At 35.1% G+C, this 16,793-nt stretch overlaps 1 protein-coding gene across 7 annotated transcripts in view; it reads right to left on the bottom strand.

Annotated features, from left to right (window-relative positions):
• Nucleotides 1-653: 653 nt before the first annotated feature.
• Nucleotides 654-16,793, bottom strand: part of LOC112025401 (protein ZINC INDUCED FACILITATOR 1) — a 22,937-nt gene continuing 6,797 nt past the window's right edge. Inside the window, exons 2-18 of one of the 7 annotated variants that reach the window (XM_065766021.1) lie at nt 13,846-13,932; nt 12,710-12,749; nt 11,223-11,284; nt 11,018-11,120; nt 10,812-10,914; nt 9,936-9,989; nt 9,799-9,861; nt 8,674-8,723; nt 8,483-8,558; nt 7,018-7,230; nt 6,818-6,905; nt 5,378-5,463; nt 5,178-5,285; nt 4,511-4,555; nt 4,322-4,410; nt 2,793-2,836; nt 654-1,201 (exon numbers count right to left, since the gene is read on the bottom strand). In XM_065766021.1, the coding sequence (XP_065622093.1) occupies nt 1,104-1,201; nt 2,793-2,836; nt 4,322-4,410; nt 4,511-4,555; nt 5,178-5,285; nt 5,378-5,463; nt 6,818-6,905; nt 7,018-7,230; nt 8,483-8,558; nt 8,674-8,723; nt 9,799-9,861; nt 9,936-9,989; nt 10,812-10,914; nt 11,018-11,120; nt 11,223-11,284; nt 12,710-12,711 (1,284 nt within the window). In that variant the 5' untranslated portion in view covers nt 12,712-12,749; nt 13,846-13,932 and the 3' untranslated portion in view covers nt 654-1,103. Of the gene's footprint in view, nt 1,202-2,792; nt 2,837-4,321; nt 4,411-4,510; nt 4,556-5,177; nt 5,302-5,377; nt 5,464-6,817; nt 6,906-7,017; nt 7,231-8,482; nt 8,559-8,673; nt 8,724-9,798; nt 9,862-9,935; nt 9,990-10,811; nt 10,915-11,017; nt 11,121-11,222; nt 11,285-12,708; nt 12,750-13,845; nt 14,452-16,793 lie in introns of those variants that run through there. The other 6 variants (XM_065766019.1, XM_065766022.1, XR_010625994.1 and 3 more) reach the window with 6 other exon arrangements.

Genomic DNA, 16,793 nt, shown 5'->3' with positions numbered 1-16,793 from the left:
ATTTTTAACAAATCCTCTGTTGGATTAAATTCTCTTCTCATACTCTACATGCTTAAAAAATTTCAAAATGAACTAAGATCAATAATGACATCATTTATCAAGTGTTTAAATTTCAAGTTTTTACATTTAAAATTGTGTGTAAAAGATGTGCTTCTAGATAGAATAACAAATGACATTCAATTGGCATGAAACTTGGTGTGAGTGTTAAGAACATAAAGAACATACAATCCAACAGTAAGATTTTTGAAATATTAATCCAATAAAAAGTTATTAAGTGGTGTAACTCTCTCTCTCTCTCTCTCTCTCTCTCTCTCTATATATATATATATATATTATATATATATATATATATATACAGTGAGATTTTTGAAATATTAATCCAATAAAAAGTTATTAGTTGGTGTAACTTTGCTTAGAGTTACACCATCTCTCTCTCTCTCTCTCTCTCTCTCTCTCTCTCTCTCTCTCTCTATATATATATATATATATATTGTTTCCTTTTTTCTTTTTTTTTTACAAACTCTCCCGTGCACAACAAAAAATAAATCATATTCATTTCCATTGCATTCCATGCTTTCATTTTGTTCTTTTATAAACTCTATTATGGTTCCAATAACACAAAACAAACGTAGGTTTAGTTACACTAGAAAAAATATCACAAAGACAGACCCAGGCCATAAGCCTATTTTATTTACATCTCTACTAGCAATATCCAATATCCAAAAGAGTAGCACTACATGGCCCAACAACGTGGGTTGTGATGATGCCTTGATCATTACCTTGCTAAAAGAGAATACTGACAAATACAAATGCTAGCAGTCAATTAGGACTGAATAAAGTGCACACATATACATCACTTTATTTTTCTTTTTCTTTTTCTTTTTTTGGCAGATTTGAATAGAGGTGGTATTTTATGTTTAATTGAATGGTCATTTGAAAAGAGAGAGAGCAGGCCTTTTATCACCAAAATTCTTGATTGGTCAACATTAACATCAATGGCCTGCTGTAGGAAAGATCTACAGCATTTCTTAAATTATTCTTTGAAGGCTGAAATCCCATTATCTTGGGTTAGTCAACCTCTAGAATTGAGCTAGGAAATGTTGTCACTTGTCCACAGCTGGTTCAGCTAGAAAAGGTTTAAAAGTCATCAGCAGCCCAATCGCCTCAATCACGTTTAGGACGAAGAAAACCATGTGATCACCTGCAGCTCAACAAAACAATTGGACTCAGATGATTGAGACCTAACCTAAGTTACATAATAATATAAGAATAATTATTGAAACGTTCCTGCCTAGAGTGAAATAACAAAAAAGAAAGAAGAGAGAAATTTAAAAAATAAAAATAAATCTAAAACCGAGAAGATATGTAATTGGAATCGGCAGGGGCCTCTTAAAACACTTATTGCTGTAGTTAATATTTGTGATTATGCAATTCCATTGGATGCAATGATAGCAACGGCAATTTAATGGCCACCAAAAATCAGAAGAGCTGGTAGAAATTCATGGTTCAGCAACTCAATTCAACTAGTGCAAGGGCAAGAGGATTCTGATTATTGGATTCCCTCAACATCTAATTTAGTGTTTCTGACACTTTGGAAGAGGAGCAGGAGATTGCTTTTAGTGAAACAACATCATCAAATTTCAAATGCTAAAGCTACATCAAAGCTTTCTCTATAGCATGGCTAGCTACGAAAGATTGTAAGGAATGAAAGGCGAGAGTCAATTAAGGCTCTACTGGCAATACCGCTAGCATCTTATGCAGGAATGCCATGGAATGAGGGATCGTTTGTTCTCCATCCTTACTACAGAAACATTGAAGCTACAAATGGTGAACTAAATCAGCAGTTTACAAGGACAACTTACGTTGCACACAATATTTGGCAAGAGAGAAACTTAGGACTTCATAAAAATTGTTTTTAAGCACTTAGAATCAATTTTATAGACCAAGGCAGCTAAAGTTAAGTCAAAGTAGCTGCTGGACAGGATTAGAGACTCCTACAAGAGTATTTGTGAACAATGGATCTTCTATCTATGTCCATTCATATTACCATGCTAGGTTTTCGTTAGCTGCTTTATGCTGTTTGACAGCCTCTATTGGACTTTTACTGCTTCTGTTGACCTCTGAAAGCAAACATTGAAAATCAATGTTTCTTATCCAGAACTTTGCTCAAGTCAGCTTAGAATGATTGTTCATTTCAAACAAGAAAATAATCAAAGGGGAAAATTATAAAAAGATTCATATTTCATTCATTAGGTCTTACTTTGTGGACTGGAAGGTGTTGGAATACATATCAGGAATGCCAATGTCCTACATGATTCAAGGAAGTTAAAATTGTCTGTATTTTTTATGGACAAGTTTTAAAGTACTCTCCCTTCCTCACCAAGGGTAGGATTATATGAGTATTTAACTACAAGAACAATTTTGAAGACAAAAGCAACCAACCAAAAATTTTAGTTATCCAACCACAGGACAAAGTCTTCATTTGAATGATCAAGTAGTGGGTGGAGGAACGTTTTTCCTAACCAGCTTGGAGGAAAATTCTGTCTCCAATCTAATGCCTTCAAACAATATTCAAAGTACAGATTACTAAGAAATGATTGACAACTACACTCCCTAATGAACTGAAACCAAAGTGGGATACGTTCATAAGAATCCATCTATTGTAATAACTATGACTTGTACATGCATACATACATACATACATACATACATATATATATGATATAATGACGATCTTCTTAACTTAGTTCTTAGTTACAAAAATAAGAATTACACTAAGTAAAGCTCTGTACCTGGAAGAAAGGCCACATTTTGACGCTTCTGTGCCCAGGAAAATCTGCAAAATGTTGTGGCTAATTAACAATTGAAAAGAAAAACTTTTATATTATTTTTAATTGGAGATATGTTTAACATTACACTAGAATGCATGCATAAATAAAAGAGGGAGATGCATATCTAAGATACCAAGGAATGGCACTAGGACTGGAAACTTATGGGGGCAGTTATCAAGGGGATGGAAAAAATGATATTCAGTTTATGGGGATACCAGAAGTAAGCTGGTATGTCTTACTCATCCATTCCATCATCACTGTATCACATTAACTGCTTGTGTGAAATTATGTGGGTCATTGGCTGAGAGGGCTTTCATGAGCTCAATGGTTTTGGTATATATGGCTATGTAATCCATGTTAGCTAAATGAGCCACAAGCCAAAGACTAAATGGGGAATTTTCTCAAAGGTAGCTTAAAATCTATGATCTTTGTGGATGGCGGTGGGCAACAATTGGTTGGTTTTTCCCTGGCAGACAAGTCTGCCATGCCACACTTTTTTAATTGTTCCAGCAATGTCAAAGCTGCACAGGCATTGGTGATTGCAAAGACTAGCAGCACCATAGAACCTCCTAGGGTCAGTAAGCACATCTCTCCTACCCAACATTTTTTTTTTTTTTTTGACTTAAAATTTTATTGATTCAATAAATCAAGAACCATGGGGGTGGAGGGTGAGGGTGGCACCTGCCATTGCACCCTTCTGCTACTAAGTATGAAGACCATAATGTGTAATGCCAAAACAAATCTCATTTTAGATGACCTGGCCCCGCTAAATACGAAAATTATTAGCAAAATTAACTTGATGCGGTCAAGTTATTGAAAGCCAATAGAGATATTGCTATTGCTCTGGTTTCTTTTAAAAAGTCTTTCAATAGCAGTTAAAGTTTGACTAAATAACAAAAAACTTTGTCAAAATATATTTTTCTGTTTCTCAAAATTTAGGGAACGAGTAAATTGAAATTTTCATTTTCTTTAGAGGAAAATGGGAAATAGCAAGAACCTTATTTAGTGTTTTTCTATGTCCTTAAAAGGGTTTACAGATATTAGCAGTTCAAAGATATTTATTTTTCACACATTTTCTTATATCTTTCCATCGTTCACCAGATCCTACTCAGAAAATTGATTTTATCTTTCCCACTTGTTCTCGACATTCCCAACTCTAATTTGTGCCAAATTAATGGCTCAATTTTAGTTTCTAAATTGCTTTTTTGAACTATAGGATATATCTATTAGACAACATAGACTTGGCCCAACTTTCTGACACTCATTTTCTCTTAGTTGTTCATTTAAGTAAAACTTTGGATTTAAGCAGCACAATGTGACTTGCTTCAACTACACTAGACCACCCCACACACACACACACACACACACACACAAAACCCTATCTGTTACAGCTTGCAGAAACAAAATAAATTCAAAAAAAGCAACAATGAGAACCTCAATTAAATAGTGAAATTAGTGAATGGATAATTGGTTCACTAAGATAAACTTACAGTGAACCTCCACCAGCTGGACCAAGTGCTTTAAATAAAGACATAGCAGACAATGATATGCCATTTGCCACTCCTCTTTCCCCTTGGGACTGTCATTAATGTCAGCTAAGCATTTAACCCACAACCAATTCAAGTGAATAAGACACAGAAAAATAAGAAAATGTGCACATCAGAAATAAGTAATATTACCACAGCTCTGTTCTGAAGAAGGAACAATCCTGTAGTGATTGATACCTGATTATGTTTGAAAGAGTCGCTTCAAAATTTTATTTATTTTCAATAAGTTAAGAGTCACAGAAAATTTATAACATGAAACTACAATGGTAGCAATTTATTTTGGCTAAGTAAAGGTTTTTGAGGGGATTTGACCCCCTAAATTGCCCCACTACCAGGGGTGGATATGACAGTTGGCCAAGGCCCTTAGCAACTAGAACGTTAGCAATTTTCAATTAAAATAATATGCTCATTACAGAAATGGAAGATAGATATTATGTATTTCTCCTTTCTGATATATGTGTGTGTGTGTGTGTTCATCTTAAATTTTTCAGCATTTACTTGTGTACACACAATTTTAGACATGAATGTTTACATAAGAGCTCATACTTGCTTATAGATGGCTATGATATTAACTTAACTTTACTAGTTTTAATACTAACATCAATATATTCAAAGTACTTTAAACATGGATTTGGTACCTAATCTGAGTACTATAATAATCTTAATAATTTGTGTAATCAATTACTACAATATTAACCTTTTTACTACAGTATTCCAAAATTATAACATAGGGCATGGAGCTCCTATTAAGCATGTATAGAAAACAAAAGTACATTTTCCAGTTTGAGCATGCACTTACAGCAAGCACATTCTTCAATAAAGATGCACAGCCAATCAATAGAGCGAGGCTGAGACCAGAAAGTGTAGCTATAAAAGGGTAACTTGACAGCAATGGTATGCTTAAGGCCTTCATAGGAAACCAACTAACAATAAGAACAAAATTTATAATATGCACAGGGAAAAGGCAATGATATATAAGAGTATCTTTTATAGACATACTGCCCCAATGCGAGATGTCATGATGGGCCCAAAAAACCTCTCCACCAGTGGGTATAAAAATAGCTGAAAGAGTAATAGACCGAAACCTAGTAGTTTACAAAAGAAAAGGCATTCATTAAATATTTAATAAGGTTTACACAAATTGTAAACTAAGAGGACTGATATGAATTGCATTTTAGCGCGTACATTACTAGATAAAGTCCATGATGAAAAATGAAAAGATTTGTTGCAGTCCTTGCAGTATATATTTGTTTCAGTTGAGATGCTGTAAAAGATTCTAAAAACTAAAGCATTTTCACTTTTAAGAGCCATAGGATTGGCTTAATAGTATATTCTCTATTGAAATAAAATGATAATAGACTGGAAAAATATAAATAAAGGAAGAAGCTTTTTCTTTTGCTGCACAATTAATGAAAATTTTGTCTTGAAAACCAGGAACAAAGCTGTAGCCTTTGCACCCAAAGCAAGTGATATACTGTTACTGTGCGCACAAACCTTGGCTTTTGGGGTTCAAGTGTAGAGAAAGATGGAGAGGATTTTTAACTGTGAACATTCAAGAATTTTCTGCCCATTACAGCTGGTTTTTCTAGTGAGGATAATCCATGTTATTTTCCACCTGTTCATTTCTTTTATTTGACCACATTTTCTAATTAGTTTACCCAAGAAAACATTGAGAAGCCAAGACAAGTATAATACATGGGAGCTTCTTACATTGTGAGATATTTACACAACTGGTTAAAGAGCAGTGAAGATACGAAAAGAGTTCTTGAATAGCAATTTGGTGAGGCATCAATTGACTAGAAGTATTGGAAAACAGAACTGAGCAATAATGCATCTGAGGTTTAACCAAATCAGCACCATAAGAATTCACCAAAACTTGAAGTACTTTACTAAGTTGAGTGTCATTTTGGGAGTATTATTCTTAGGATTTGAATTTATATATCTTCCCATATTAGGATTGCTGTGACCTTCATATAGTCCCTCCTTAAAGGTTCGTTGTATCAACAATTTAAAGTTGAATAGTATCTCCATTTTATTCTTTTCTTATTTTTTCTGATATTTTCTTTGATAAAGTATATGCATCACTCTTCCTAACTTTTGTTTGCCTACTTAAATCATTTAAAAAATAAAGGAGAAATTACACTTTACCACCCTAAACTATAGTTTAGGGTGGTAAAGTTTAATTTCCCCAAGCCCCAAGAATAAAATAAAATAAATTGCAGCAGTAGCGATGAGATCAAATCAGTTCAAGTTGATATGAAGAAACAATGATTTTAGAGTGCTAGGGAACAAACTATCGAACTGCTAAGAAGAAATAAAGAAAAAAAAAAAAATGAGACCAAGCCCTTTTTCCAAAGTATAGTGTTGTTGCATTCGCTGCTTGGGGAGGGTGGGGTTGGTGGAATGTCACATTGATGGTAATATACCATCTGGCCATACCTGAAACAGCGAGAACTTCACCAACATCTGCAGTTGAATAGCTCAATCCCCCATATTTCCTGGGACTAACAGCCCATAATGAAAAAATCTGAAGACCAAGATGAATAAATACTAAAAAGAATCTAGTAAGTACAAAAGAGAATCACAGTTGAATTATAGTAAAAGAAATATATATATATATATACACACATATATATTACCTCTGAATAAGCCATATCATGAAGTTGGAAAACACAGAATACAATGATAGATGACATCAAGGGCCAATTTTTCAGAAGGCTCTGTAAAGAAAATTGATGCCTCTCCTCAGAATTTTGCATATTTCCTTTCTCACTGGGCCCATAGGCAGTGGCCTCTAGCGCATCATATGAGTCCTCAAGTACTTTGTTTTTAGTATGTATATGTAGTGTTTCCTGCACCATGCAGAGATTATTAATCATTGAAATTCTAAAATTATGAAGATTAACCAATCACATTGAGAGTAGCATATAGGACACTCTAATTCATACTTCACATTTGAACATAAATAATTAAAATAATAATGGACCTTAGCATGGAGAAAGTTATGATCTTAATGTTTGTTATGGTTCAGAAAAGGATTTAGGGTTTGTAGATTGAATAAGGGTATAAAAAGCTTGAATTTTGGTGGCTGGAAGAGGCTGGGAATTGAAGAATCTGCTATTAGAAATTTTGGACGGCAACAAGATTAAAATTTAAGGATGTTCAAGGTTTATTTGATGGCTAATAATTAGGAAAAATGTAGGCTTTTATACCTTGGTAGGGAATGGGAAAGAGTTTGATTTGGTTGCAAAGAGAGAAGAAATAAAGAGGGAATATTGTTGCTGTTCAGGAGTTGCACGAACAGTAACATTGCACCAAAGAAGAGGAAGAAGAAGGAAAAGTGAAACACTCTAGCAACCCTTGCCTCAGAACTCAGATCACTCATAAGTTGTAACTCCTTTACTCAAAGTCTGAACACTTTGAATACAATGAAGAACACATAATTAAGAAAATAACCCCAAAAATGAAATTATGTGCAGGAATATTATGTAATTTCAGATCTGTTCTTATTCATAAGAATTAAGAATGCCCATAACTCATTGACTCATGACTCCATTTAAAAACTTTTTTAACCTTAAGATATATTTATATAAGCTTTAGAAGAATAAAGGTCTAGGCCAACTAGCTTCAACCCAACGTTGCACAATGGCCCAACAGATGAAAATCTCTTAAGCTGCCAAAACTGGAAATCACAACAGCAACTTGACTCTTATTCCATGGCTGTATCACATTCAGTGCAAGATAGACTTTGGCAGAACTTGGTATGCAGATGCAAGTATTGATAAGAATGTTGTCCTCAACTGATGAGTTTCCAGCCTTCAGGCTTCAGAGTTGTGAACTTAAATGGTGCTACCAACTTCCCACAGATTTGAGAAGCTATAGGAAATTCTGTCCGCATTCTCAATAGATAATTTGATATTCTTGAGAAATATATGTACTTAACTTTCATTTTACTTTGTCACAAAGAAAAAATGTATCAAACTATACAAGAACCATATATTATGAAAGATTAAGACCCAGGTGACTGAAAAAAAAAAAAATAAATAAAACAGAAGGAACGTAAGAAAATGATAAAGGGCTGTAAATTGTGACATAGCAACATACCGGGAGCCAACAGCTTAGAACAGCAACTCCCAATGCAAAGATTGATATGAGAAGGCATGGTAACAGGTATGGAAACCTACAAATTTCATTTACGTTTTACCAATTAAGCAAAAACACTGAATGAAAATTATTGTTTGAGATATGCATGAAAGTAATGCTTAACAAAATAAAGTAGAAAGTCTGTTGCTTACCTCCCGAAAAGAGATTCTTCAGAAAATATGTTTGGATATTTCTCTGCTGGCTAATAGATTGATAGACAACAAATCAATAAGTTCAAATTGCACTACAAAAAACTAAATCAAAGAAGACAACTAAAATTTGTCCATAATTTCCTGCACCGGGGAGCCTAACAGCAAAGGGTAGGAACTGTAGACCAGCTTGAAGTTAGAGTATCCTTATAGATATAGATATAGATATTGATTGTATATAATTATCAGTCCACGTGAAGTTAAAAGATAAAGTGAAGTACTTTCCCTACAAAAAGGGTCAATTATTATGTTCAGTTTTATCATTTGAGAATCATCCTAATGTGGGAGTAATTATGCAATACTCTAGGAGCAGTGCTCCCTCCTTTTACATAATAGTAAGTCCTACTAATTAAATTATTGGGGTCCACCATTCATGTGAAAGTAGAGAGAATTTCTCCCAAAGTATTGAATAATTCTCTCTGATGTGAAAGTTATTTAGTAAAAAACGGTCACTTAATTATTTGGGTGTCTTTAAAAGCCTTGTAGCTCAACTGGTATCTCTTGGTATTTCTAACAAAGATATCTAGGATTCAAATTACCAAAATTCCCCTCCCCCAATTATTTAATTATGAATATATATATATATATATGGGAGTCCATGGGTGTTGCAACTCTCAAAACTGTTGTAATATGTAAAATAAATTTAAAAAAAGAAAAAAGAAGCCACACATCTTAATGCACGTGACTACGCCCACCTCATATATATATGGCAAAAAATAAGTTCTTCACTATACATGCACACATTCCTTGGAGATTCTTGACTGTTGCTGAGCTAACTAGTGCAAAGTCATATCTCTTTGGTTAATAAGATCCAAAAAGTTGATTGATCCCACNGGGGGGGGGGGGGGGGGCGGCGGCAGTGAGGAGTGGAAGGGAGGCCTCAATCTGAGTTAAAAAGCTTGATTTCCACAAATCAGGTTGAAGCAATGCTTTACTAATTATATGGAGGATTCATGGTTGGCCAAACATATAATTTTCAGCTCATAATGCTAATTATTTTTTAAAAATGCTTCGCATAAGGAAACTATCACAAAAATGAATCATTGGATAAATAAATAATAAAAGTACCTGGGCAAGAAAACCTCCAAGAGCTGGACCAATGACTAATCCAATGCCCCATGATGTGCTAATCTGAAAAAATTTCTCCCTTCACTATTATGCATCATACTTCAAAAATTCATAACAAGAGGGAAAAACTTCCTTACAATTGACAATCCCAAAGCTTGATATTCTTTACGGCAGATTTCTGAAGCATAAGCCTGATTACGGTCAAAAGCTTGATAAATTTACATGTAATCCAGTAACAATGAACACTAATAAAAAAAAGTTATTTCTCATAACCTCTGTAGAACATGAACATTGATTGTGATAATACATACTAGTAAAACCAATGCAGGACAAATGGCTAAATGTTTGTTTCTTAAATATAAAACAACAGCTAGGAACCCTCCAAAGGATAACATATGGGAGCCAGCAGCAAAAAAACCCATCAGGTCACAAAAATCAAAAGCAAAGGCAAAAAGCACTTCAGGATAAAAGCAAGGTCCTTGGAAGTCCATGATTACAACTTAGTCAAATCAAGACCAACCCATGCCCTAGGTATGGTGATGTATTGATGAGGTTTAATTGCAAATGGATTCTGCTTGAGGTTGCATAGGCACAAATGAGTCTGCCATATCAAACTAGGGGTGATCATAAGGTGTGATTATCCACAACTGCTTTCCACCATGTCATGTAATGAGTCTCATGACAACATAAGTTGGCCCGATTTTATTGTTGCCTATGGACAGAAAAACAGACACAAGGACGTCTATCTACATTCATTTTTGGATACTAAACAGTTTCTGGGATTTATGAGTCTGTAAATTTCCTCATTTAATGCCATCAGTGCATCACTGCCTCCCTAACCATGTCTAATCACAACAAAAAAAATGTTCCATGACTTCTTAAACATGAACTCATGAAGACCTGGGGATGGCACAATACAAACCCTAAAGGCAAACATATGGACAATTTCAAACTATTATTATTTTTTCTTTGTTACAGAACCCAAATATCTATTCCTAGCACAAGAGACATACCCTCATTGGGCCAAGTATACCGCTCAAACTTCCAAGAAGAAACCTTGTAGAAACTGCCATCCAAAAGTTTGTACTGAGGCCAAAAAGAGTATTGAAAATAACCCTGAAATTGTCATTACCAAAAGCAGAGGGAACAAAATGAGGAAAACTTGCAGAACTTTATCAAAAAATAGTATCATGGGAAACTCATAATGAGCTGTACTAACAGTGTAACTGAGCCAAACAATATTACAGGCTTTCTACCATATCGATCAGCTATCATTCCCCAGAGCACAGAAGTCAAAGCTCTTCCAAACATAAAGGCAGATCCTTCAAAAATGGGAGGTATAATAAGCACTAAGGGACTCACACAACATTCTTAAAGAGTAAATAGACCATAACATAGATGTTACGCATAGAAAATATGCTCACCCACATAACCAGCATAATAGCCAATATCTTCCTCCCTTTCTGCAATATGGAAGTCTCTTATCCGCAAAAAGTCAAAATGCAAGGGCACCAAATAAAAAAAAATGAGGGGAACACAATGGGGCGCAACCAAACATGCACACACATTTAATTGGGATGTGGCTCTAAGCTGTTTGAATTGTAGGAACAGAAATATGACCAACAAAGCTCAAGTTGTTAAGCATGCAAAAACATATAATGATAAACTTTTGACAAGTTAAAAAATTTGCACCAATATTAAGACCCGGTGCACCAATTTGACTTGGGGGTGTTGATTTATTGGCAGTGGGTCGAGAAGTTTCTTTGCTACCTATTTCATTAGGAACCACAGATCCGAAAACAATTCAAGAATGAAGAGTGGCAATTGCAGGTCAATGATGCAAAAAAGGAAAAAATAGTAGAAGAACAATAGCAATAAGCTTCCTCAAAGTTCAATAGTCACAACATTTAAATGAGTATATTAATTATAATTCAATAAATGACACATAAATAGCAAACAGAAAGTACAAGGAAGAGATGTATCAATTTGAATAAAAATTTGATAATATTGCAAGATTGCCTTAATATTGCCTTAAATTTGATAATATTGCAACATTGTCAAGCTGGAAACACTATAAATGCAAAAGAAGAATATATATATATATATATGCCAAATTCCAATGTACTAATTTTCATAATTATTTTACTCTAAATGGAGAACCAAAATGAATTAACATGGGGCTGTTTGCATATCATATGCAAAATGAAATTATTCACCAGTGTTTTACTTCTACTTGACATTCAAAACAAGTCCATCTTGTTTTTTTACAGTATTCAATTGAGACTTAATTAATATATTGCATTCTATTAAGACTTCAACAAATGATGTAGTTTTCACTTCTGGCAATCATTTTCAGTAAGGTCTAAAATTTTCAAATTTAACATTAACCTCTAAAGAAAACAGGAGTAAATTTTGTGGGAATGTTAACAAACCTGCAAATGCAAATGCAAATGTTAATGTTGGTTTCATGAACTTCTAAAGAAATTTTATAAGCATAGAGGAATTGAAGCATTTTCTTTTAGCTGGAAAGTTCATGTAGAAATCTATCTATCATTAGAGCCTAACAGCAAAGGGTAGGAACTGTAGACCAGCTTGAAGTTAGAGTATCCTTATAGATATAGATATAGATATTGATTGTATATAATTATCAGTCCACGTGAAGTTAAAAGATAAAGTGAAGTACTTTCCCTACAAAAAGGGTCAATTATTATGTTCAGTTTTATCATTTGAGAATCATCCTAATGTGGGAGTAATTATGCAATACTAGGAGCGATCCAAAAAGTTTATTGATCCCATGGGGTGCAGATTCATAATTGACAAAATAAACACTAACAGAAGTGATTTGTTTATATAGTCTTGTGCTCCACCTTCTAGAAACCAGATAGGAGTTTCACAAAGTAACCTACTTACCATGAAATATAGGAAAGGGAACAGAGATGATATTGGCAAAGCTGTGAATTAAAACCACAAAAGAGGTATGTTATTGTAGCAATTCTTTGGGTAAAAAAAAAGGGTAGTAAAGAAACTATCATTGTTTTCATAAATGAAATGGAACATATAAGAACGAAACATAGGATAGTAACTATCACTAATTCATTGTACTCTGGAAACTACTGTCTAATGTCAGTAAAGTTCCTGCAACTAAATATATACAGAGCAGTATTCCACAGAAATCATTGATTCTTCACACAAGTGCAGAATGAATTGACACCTATTCTATCTTAGAGGTAAATGAAGACATCAAACATTCAGAAAGCAAATAGAACATAATCATACAAGTCTGAAACACTGGACTTATCCAAATAAGTTGTATCTGTTTAAATTTGACCTCATTCAGACATCTTCTATTGATTCATGTCCACACAAAGTAGATAATTTTTAAACTAGTAATTTACACATGCACCTAGTGGGTGTTGACCCATGACCTCACCTTCCACTTTGTTCTTAGAAGGGAAGGTAGTGCTTTTTGAGCTAGAGCTAATCGGTGCCCACACAAAGCAAAGCTCTTTATGAACAATACATTTTTCTCAGGTTGGCATTTCCTGATTTCCATCCCAATTAAATTTAAATGTTCAATAGACCCATTATGCATGGTCCAACATGAACAACAACTGCACCAAAGATTGCCTTTATTAGATTTATTTGCAACTAACCAGAATGCCGCATAATAAGTGAACAAGACCGCTTGTTCTGTATATGGTTTTCAATATCATTTTTCAAAACTAAGAATTAACGAATTAATTCATGCATTTTTTGAAGTGGTACTGGTAAGGTCAACCTCATAGAGTTTGACTTTAGTGCATGAGTAACAGCGCAGCTCCACATATGCCTATCCTAAACTGGGCTCACATACAGGTAATGAGAGACATATTTTGTCCCCTTTTTTTTTTTCTTTTTAAACAGAACCACTTAAGAAGTCATTTTTAAGTCCAATGTTTCATTATCCAAAAACCCAAATAACTACCATTGCTGTCTCCCATAACCAACAATCTTAAATAGACAAAACAAACTTGCAAAACACAAATAATGAAACAGAGTTTTGGGTACCTGCAGCAAGGACCACGATGAAGAGGAAGAACAAATGCTTGTAAGGAAGGCCATGGGAGCTTTCTTTAAGCTTGTCAATCTTACAACCTGGGCAATTCTCAAAGTATTCAACCTTGTCCTTCTTCTTTAGCAACACTTCGTTAATCTCAGCCATAGTAATAGTATTAACTTATCAGAACTCTCTCTCTCTCTCTCTCTCTCTCTCTGTGCTTCACAAGAACGCATACACATACCCCCACGACTACCACTCCCAGTCCAACACCCACTTATTGATTCTAACTAATCCATTTTTATAGAAAATAATTTATAAAACATTCTCCATTATAAGATAGTAGTAGTACTAGAAAACAAGATTCTTTAGAATGGGCTTTGCGTGCGCCACGTGCAACAGTTATTACTGGTAGTTGGCAGGTTCTGCACATTAGCTTGTAAATCCCAAAAGCATAAAACTACTTTAATGTGTGAATGATATCCTATGGGCATTGTGTTCAAGAGTAGGCGGCTCTGTCACAAGTAAACGTCACGTCTTTTTTTTTCTTTTTATTTTTTTTTTATTTTTTATTTTTTATTTTTTTATGAAATGGGTTTTAGTAAAGCTCGTTGGTAAAATTTGTTTATACCCGATGAAATTTGACGTTTGAATTCTTTCTATACAAAAATTAATTACGGCTTTAACTTAATAATAAAAAGTACTAATTATCTAAATTCTATATATAGTTTGATGAGTTTTTTTATTATATATAAATTTGATAATTACATTTCAGAGCATAAAATTGAATCTAAAATATTTTTATTAAAAACATAACATTAGGAATTATCAATTAATTGAAATACCAGACTCATTAATTTTTTGCTAAGCATTAAAAAGGACGAAATTACAAACAGGTGTTTGTATTATGTGATTTTAATACTGTTTGTTTCCATGCGTTTTAAAAAATGTCATCATTCAATTATCTATATGCCCTGTCAATCTCATCTGAAGGTCAAAATAACAAACTGGGTCAGTGATGTCTACCTGTCCACCCAACATCCAACTCTATTTCAGTTAGGGTTGTTCACGGGTCGAGCCGGGTCGGGTTTGTGCCCAACCTGGACTCGACCCACTCAGGTTGGGTGGGAGAGAATCAGACCCGCAACTGACCGCCGATCACCACGGGTTAAGTCGGTTGGATTCTAAAAAACGATCGGTCGGTTCGGTTGAAACCGACGAACGGAGGCGATGAGCGTGGAGAACGAAATCACGTCGGATCTGTTTGGAGGAGAGCAAAAGGTCACCGATCTGAGCTTAAACATCGCCAGATCTGAGCCAAAGTTACCGATCTGAGCTTACACATCACCGATCTGAGCTTTAACGTCACTGATCTAAGCGATTTTTTGAAAAATATTGCCGGATCTGAGCTAAAATCATCGGATCTAAGTGGATCTGAGATATATCGTCGTCGGATCTAAGCAAAAGATGGGTAATCATCCCCGGATTGAACGGGGGAGGCTTTCATTTGAAGTGGTGGTCGGGTGGGTCGAGTGGCTGCGGTTTTAGAGGAGAAAACCCGCCACTCGACCCTTGGAATCGGGTTTGGAGGGTTGAGACCCGCCATCGACCGCCAGAGTTGTCGGATTGGGCGGCAAGCGGGTCGGTCCAGGCGGGTTTCTCTGTTTGGTCGGGTGACCGGGTCACATGGACACCCCTGATTTCAGTACACATTTTGAAGCCGAACCTAAAAGCCTCATCTGAATATGTTGGTGATTTTAGCAACTTCAATTTTTTTTTTTTTTTTCATTTAAATTGATAAGTAATACGTTCACAATATTTTTTAATAATTTCACAACAAAGTTGTTATTAGTTATAATTTGAATCTACAACTTAAATTACTTTTTTGTCCACCCGTAACAACCAATAATAACCTATCACTTATTATTTTTTATGAAAATATTATAATTTATTTTTTAAGTAACTGTGTTTAATTTAATAGTATTATCTAAATGGGCTTTCATTTCATTGTTTCACATCTAGCAATGATCTGGATCTGTGGATCGCTAATGGAATTCTTGGTTAGAAGAGGGATATGGCATGAGTAAGAGAAGTGTAGAGTATCTCTCAAATGTGGATGGCACGTTGTCTAAACTATGGACTTGAGGTGAGGAATCTAGCGAGACTTGTTGGAAATCATCAGTCGGGTTGGCCAATCAAGAAAGTCATATGAGTTTTGGGCATTGTTTGGGCCGAGATTTTGGGGTCGAAGGCAATTCTTCATTCACTGAACACGTAAACTTACCAAATCTATTTCATGTCATTTTCATACCCTAGGGCCGTTTGGAAATAGTTTATGGTCTGTTTAGAATCCACTTATTTTATTGAAATTAGAATTTTTTTTGCTGAAAGTACTGTAAATTAAGGTAAAAATTAGCTGAAATAGTATAGTGTAACATATGAATAATACAAAAAACGATCGGTCGGTTCGGTTGAAACCGACGAACGGAGGCGATGAGCGTGGAGAACGAAATCACGTCGGATCTGTTTGGAGGAGAGCAAAAGGTCACCGATCTGAGCTTAAACATCGCCAGATCTGAGCCAAAGTTACCGATCTGAGCTTACACATCACCGATCTGAGCTTTAACGTCACTGATCTAAGCGATTTTTTGAAAAATATTGCCGGATCTGAGCTAAAATCATCGGATCTAAGTGGATCTGAGATATATCGTCGTCGGATCTAAGCAAAAGATGGGTAATCATCCCCGGATTGAACGGGGGAGGCTTTCATTTGAAGTGGTGGTCGGGTGGGTCGAGTGGCTGCGGTTTTAGAGGAGAAAACCCGCCACTCGACCCTTGGAATCGGGTTTGGAGGGTTGAGACCCGCCATCGACCGCCAGAGTTGTCGGATTGGGCGGCAAGCGGGTCGGTCCAGGCGGGTTTCTCTGTTTGGTCGGGTGACCGGGTCACATGGACACCC

Source organism: Quercus suber, unplaced genomic scaffold (genome assembly GCF_002906115.3).
Source record: "Quercus suber isolate HL8 unplaced genomic scaffold, Cork oak 2.0 scaffold_674, whole genome shotgun sequence".
Taxonomy (NCBI): domain Eukaryota; kingdom Viridiplantae; phylum Streptophyta; class Magnoliopsida; order Fagales; family Fagaceae; genus Quercus; species Quercus suber.
The sequence above is the reverse complement of the archived record's forward strand: the minus strand, read 5'-3'. Positions and strand labels throughout refer to the sequence as shown.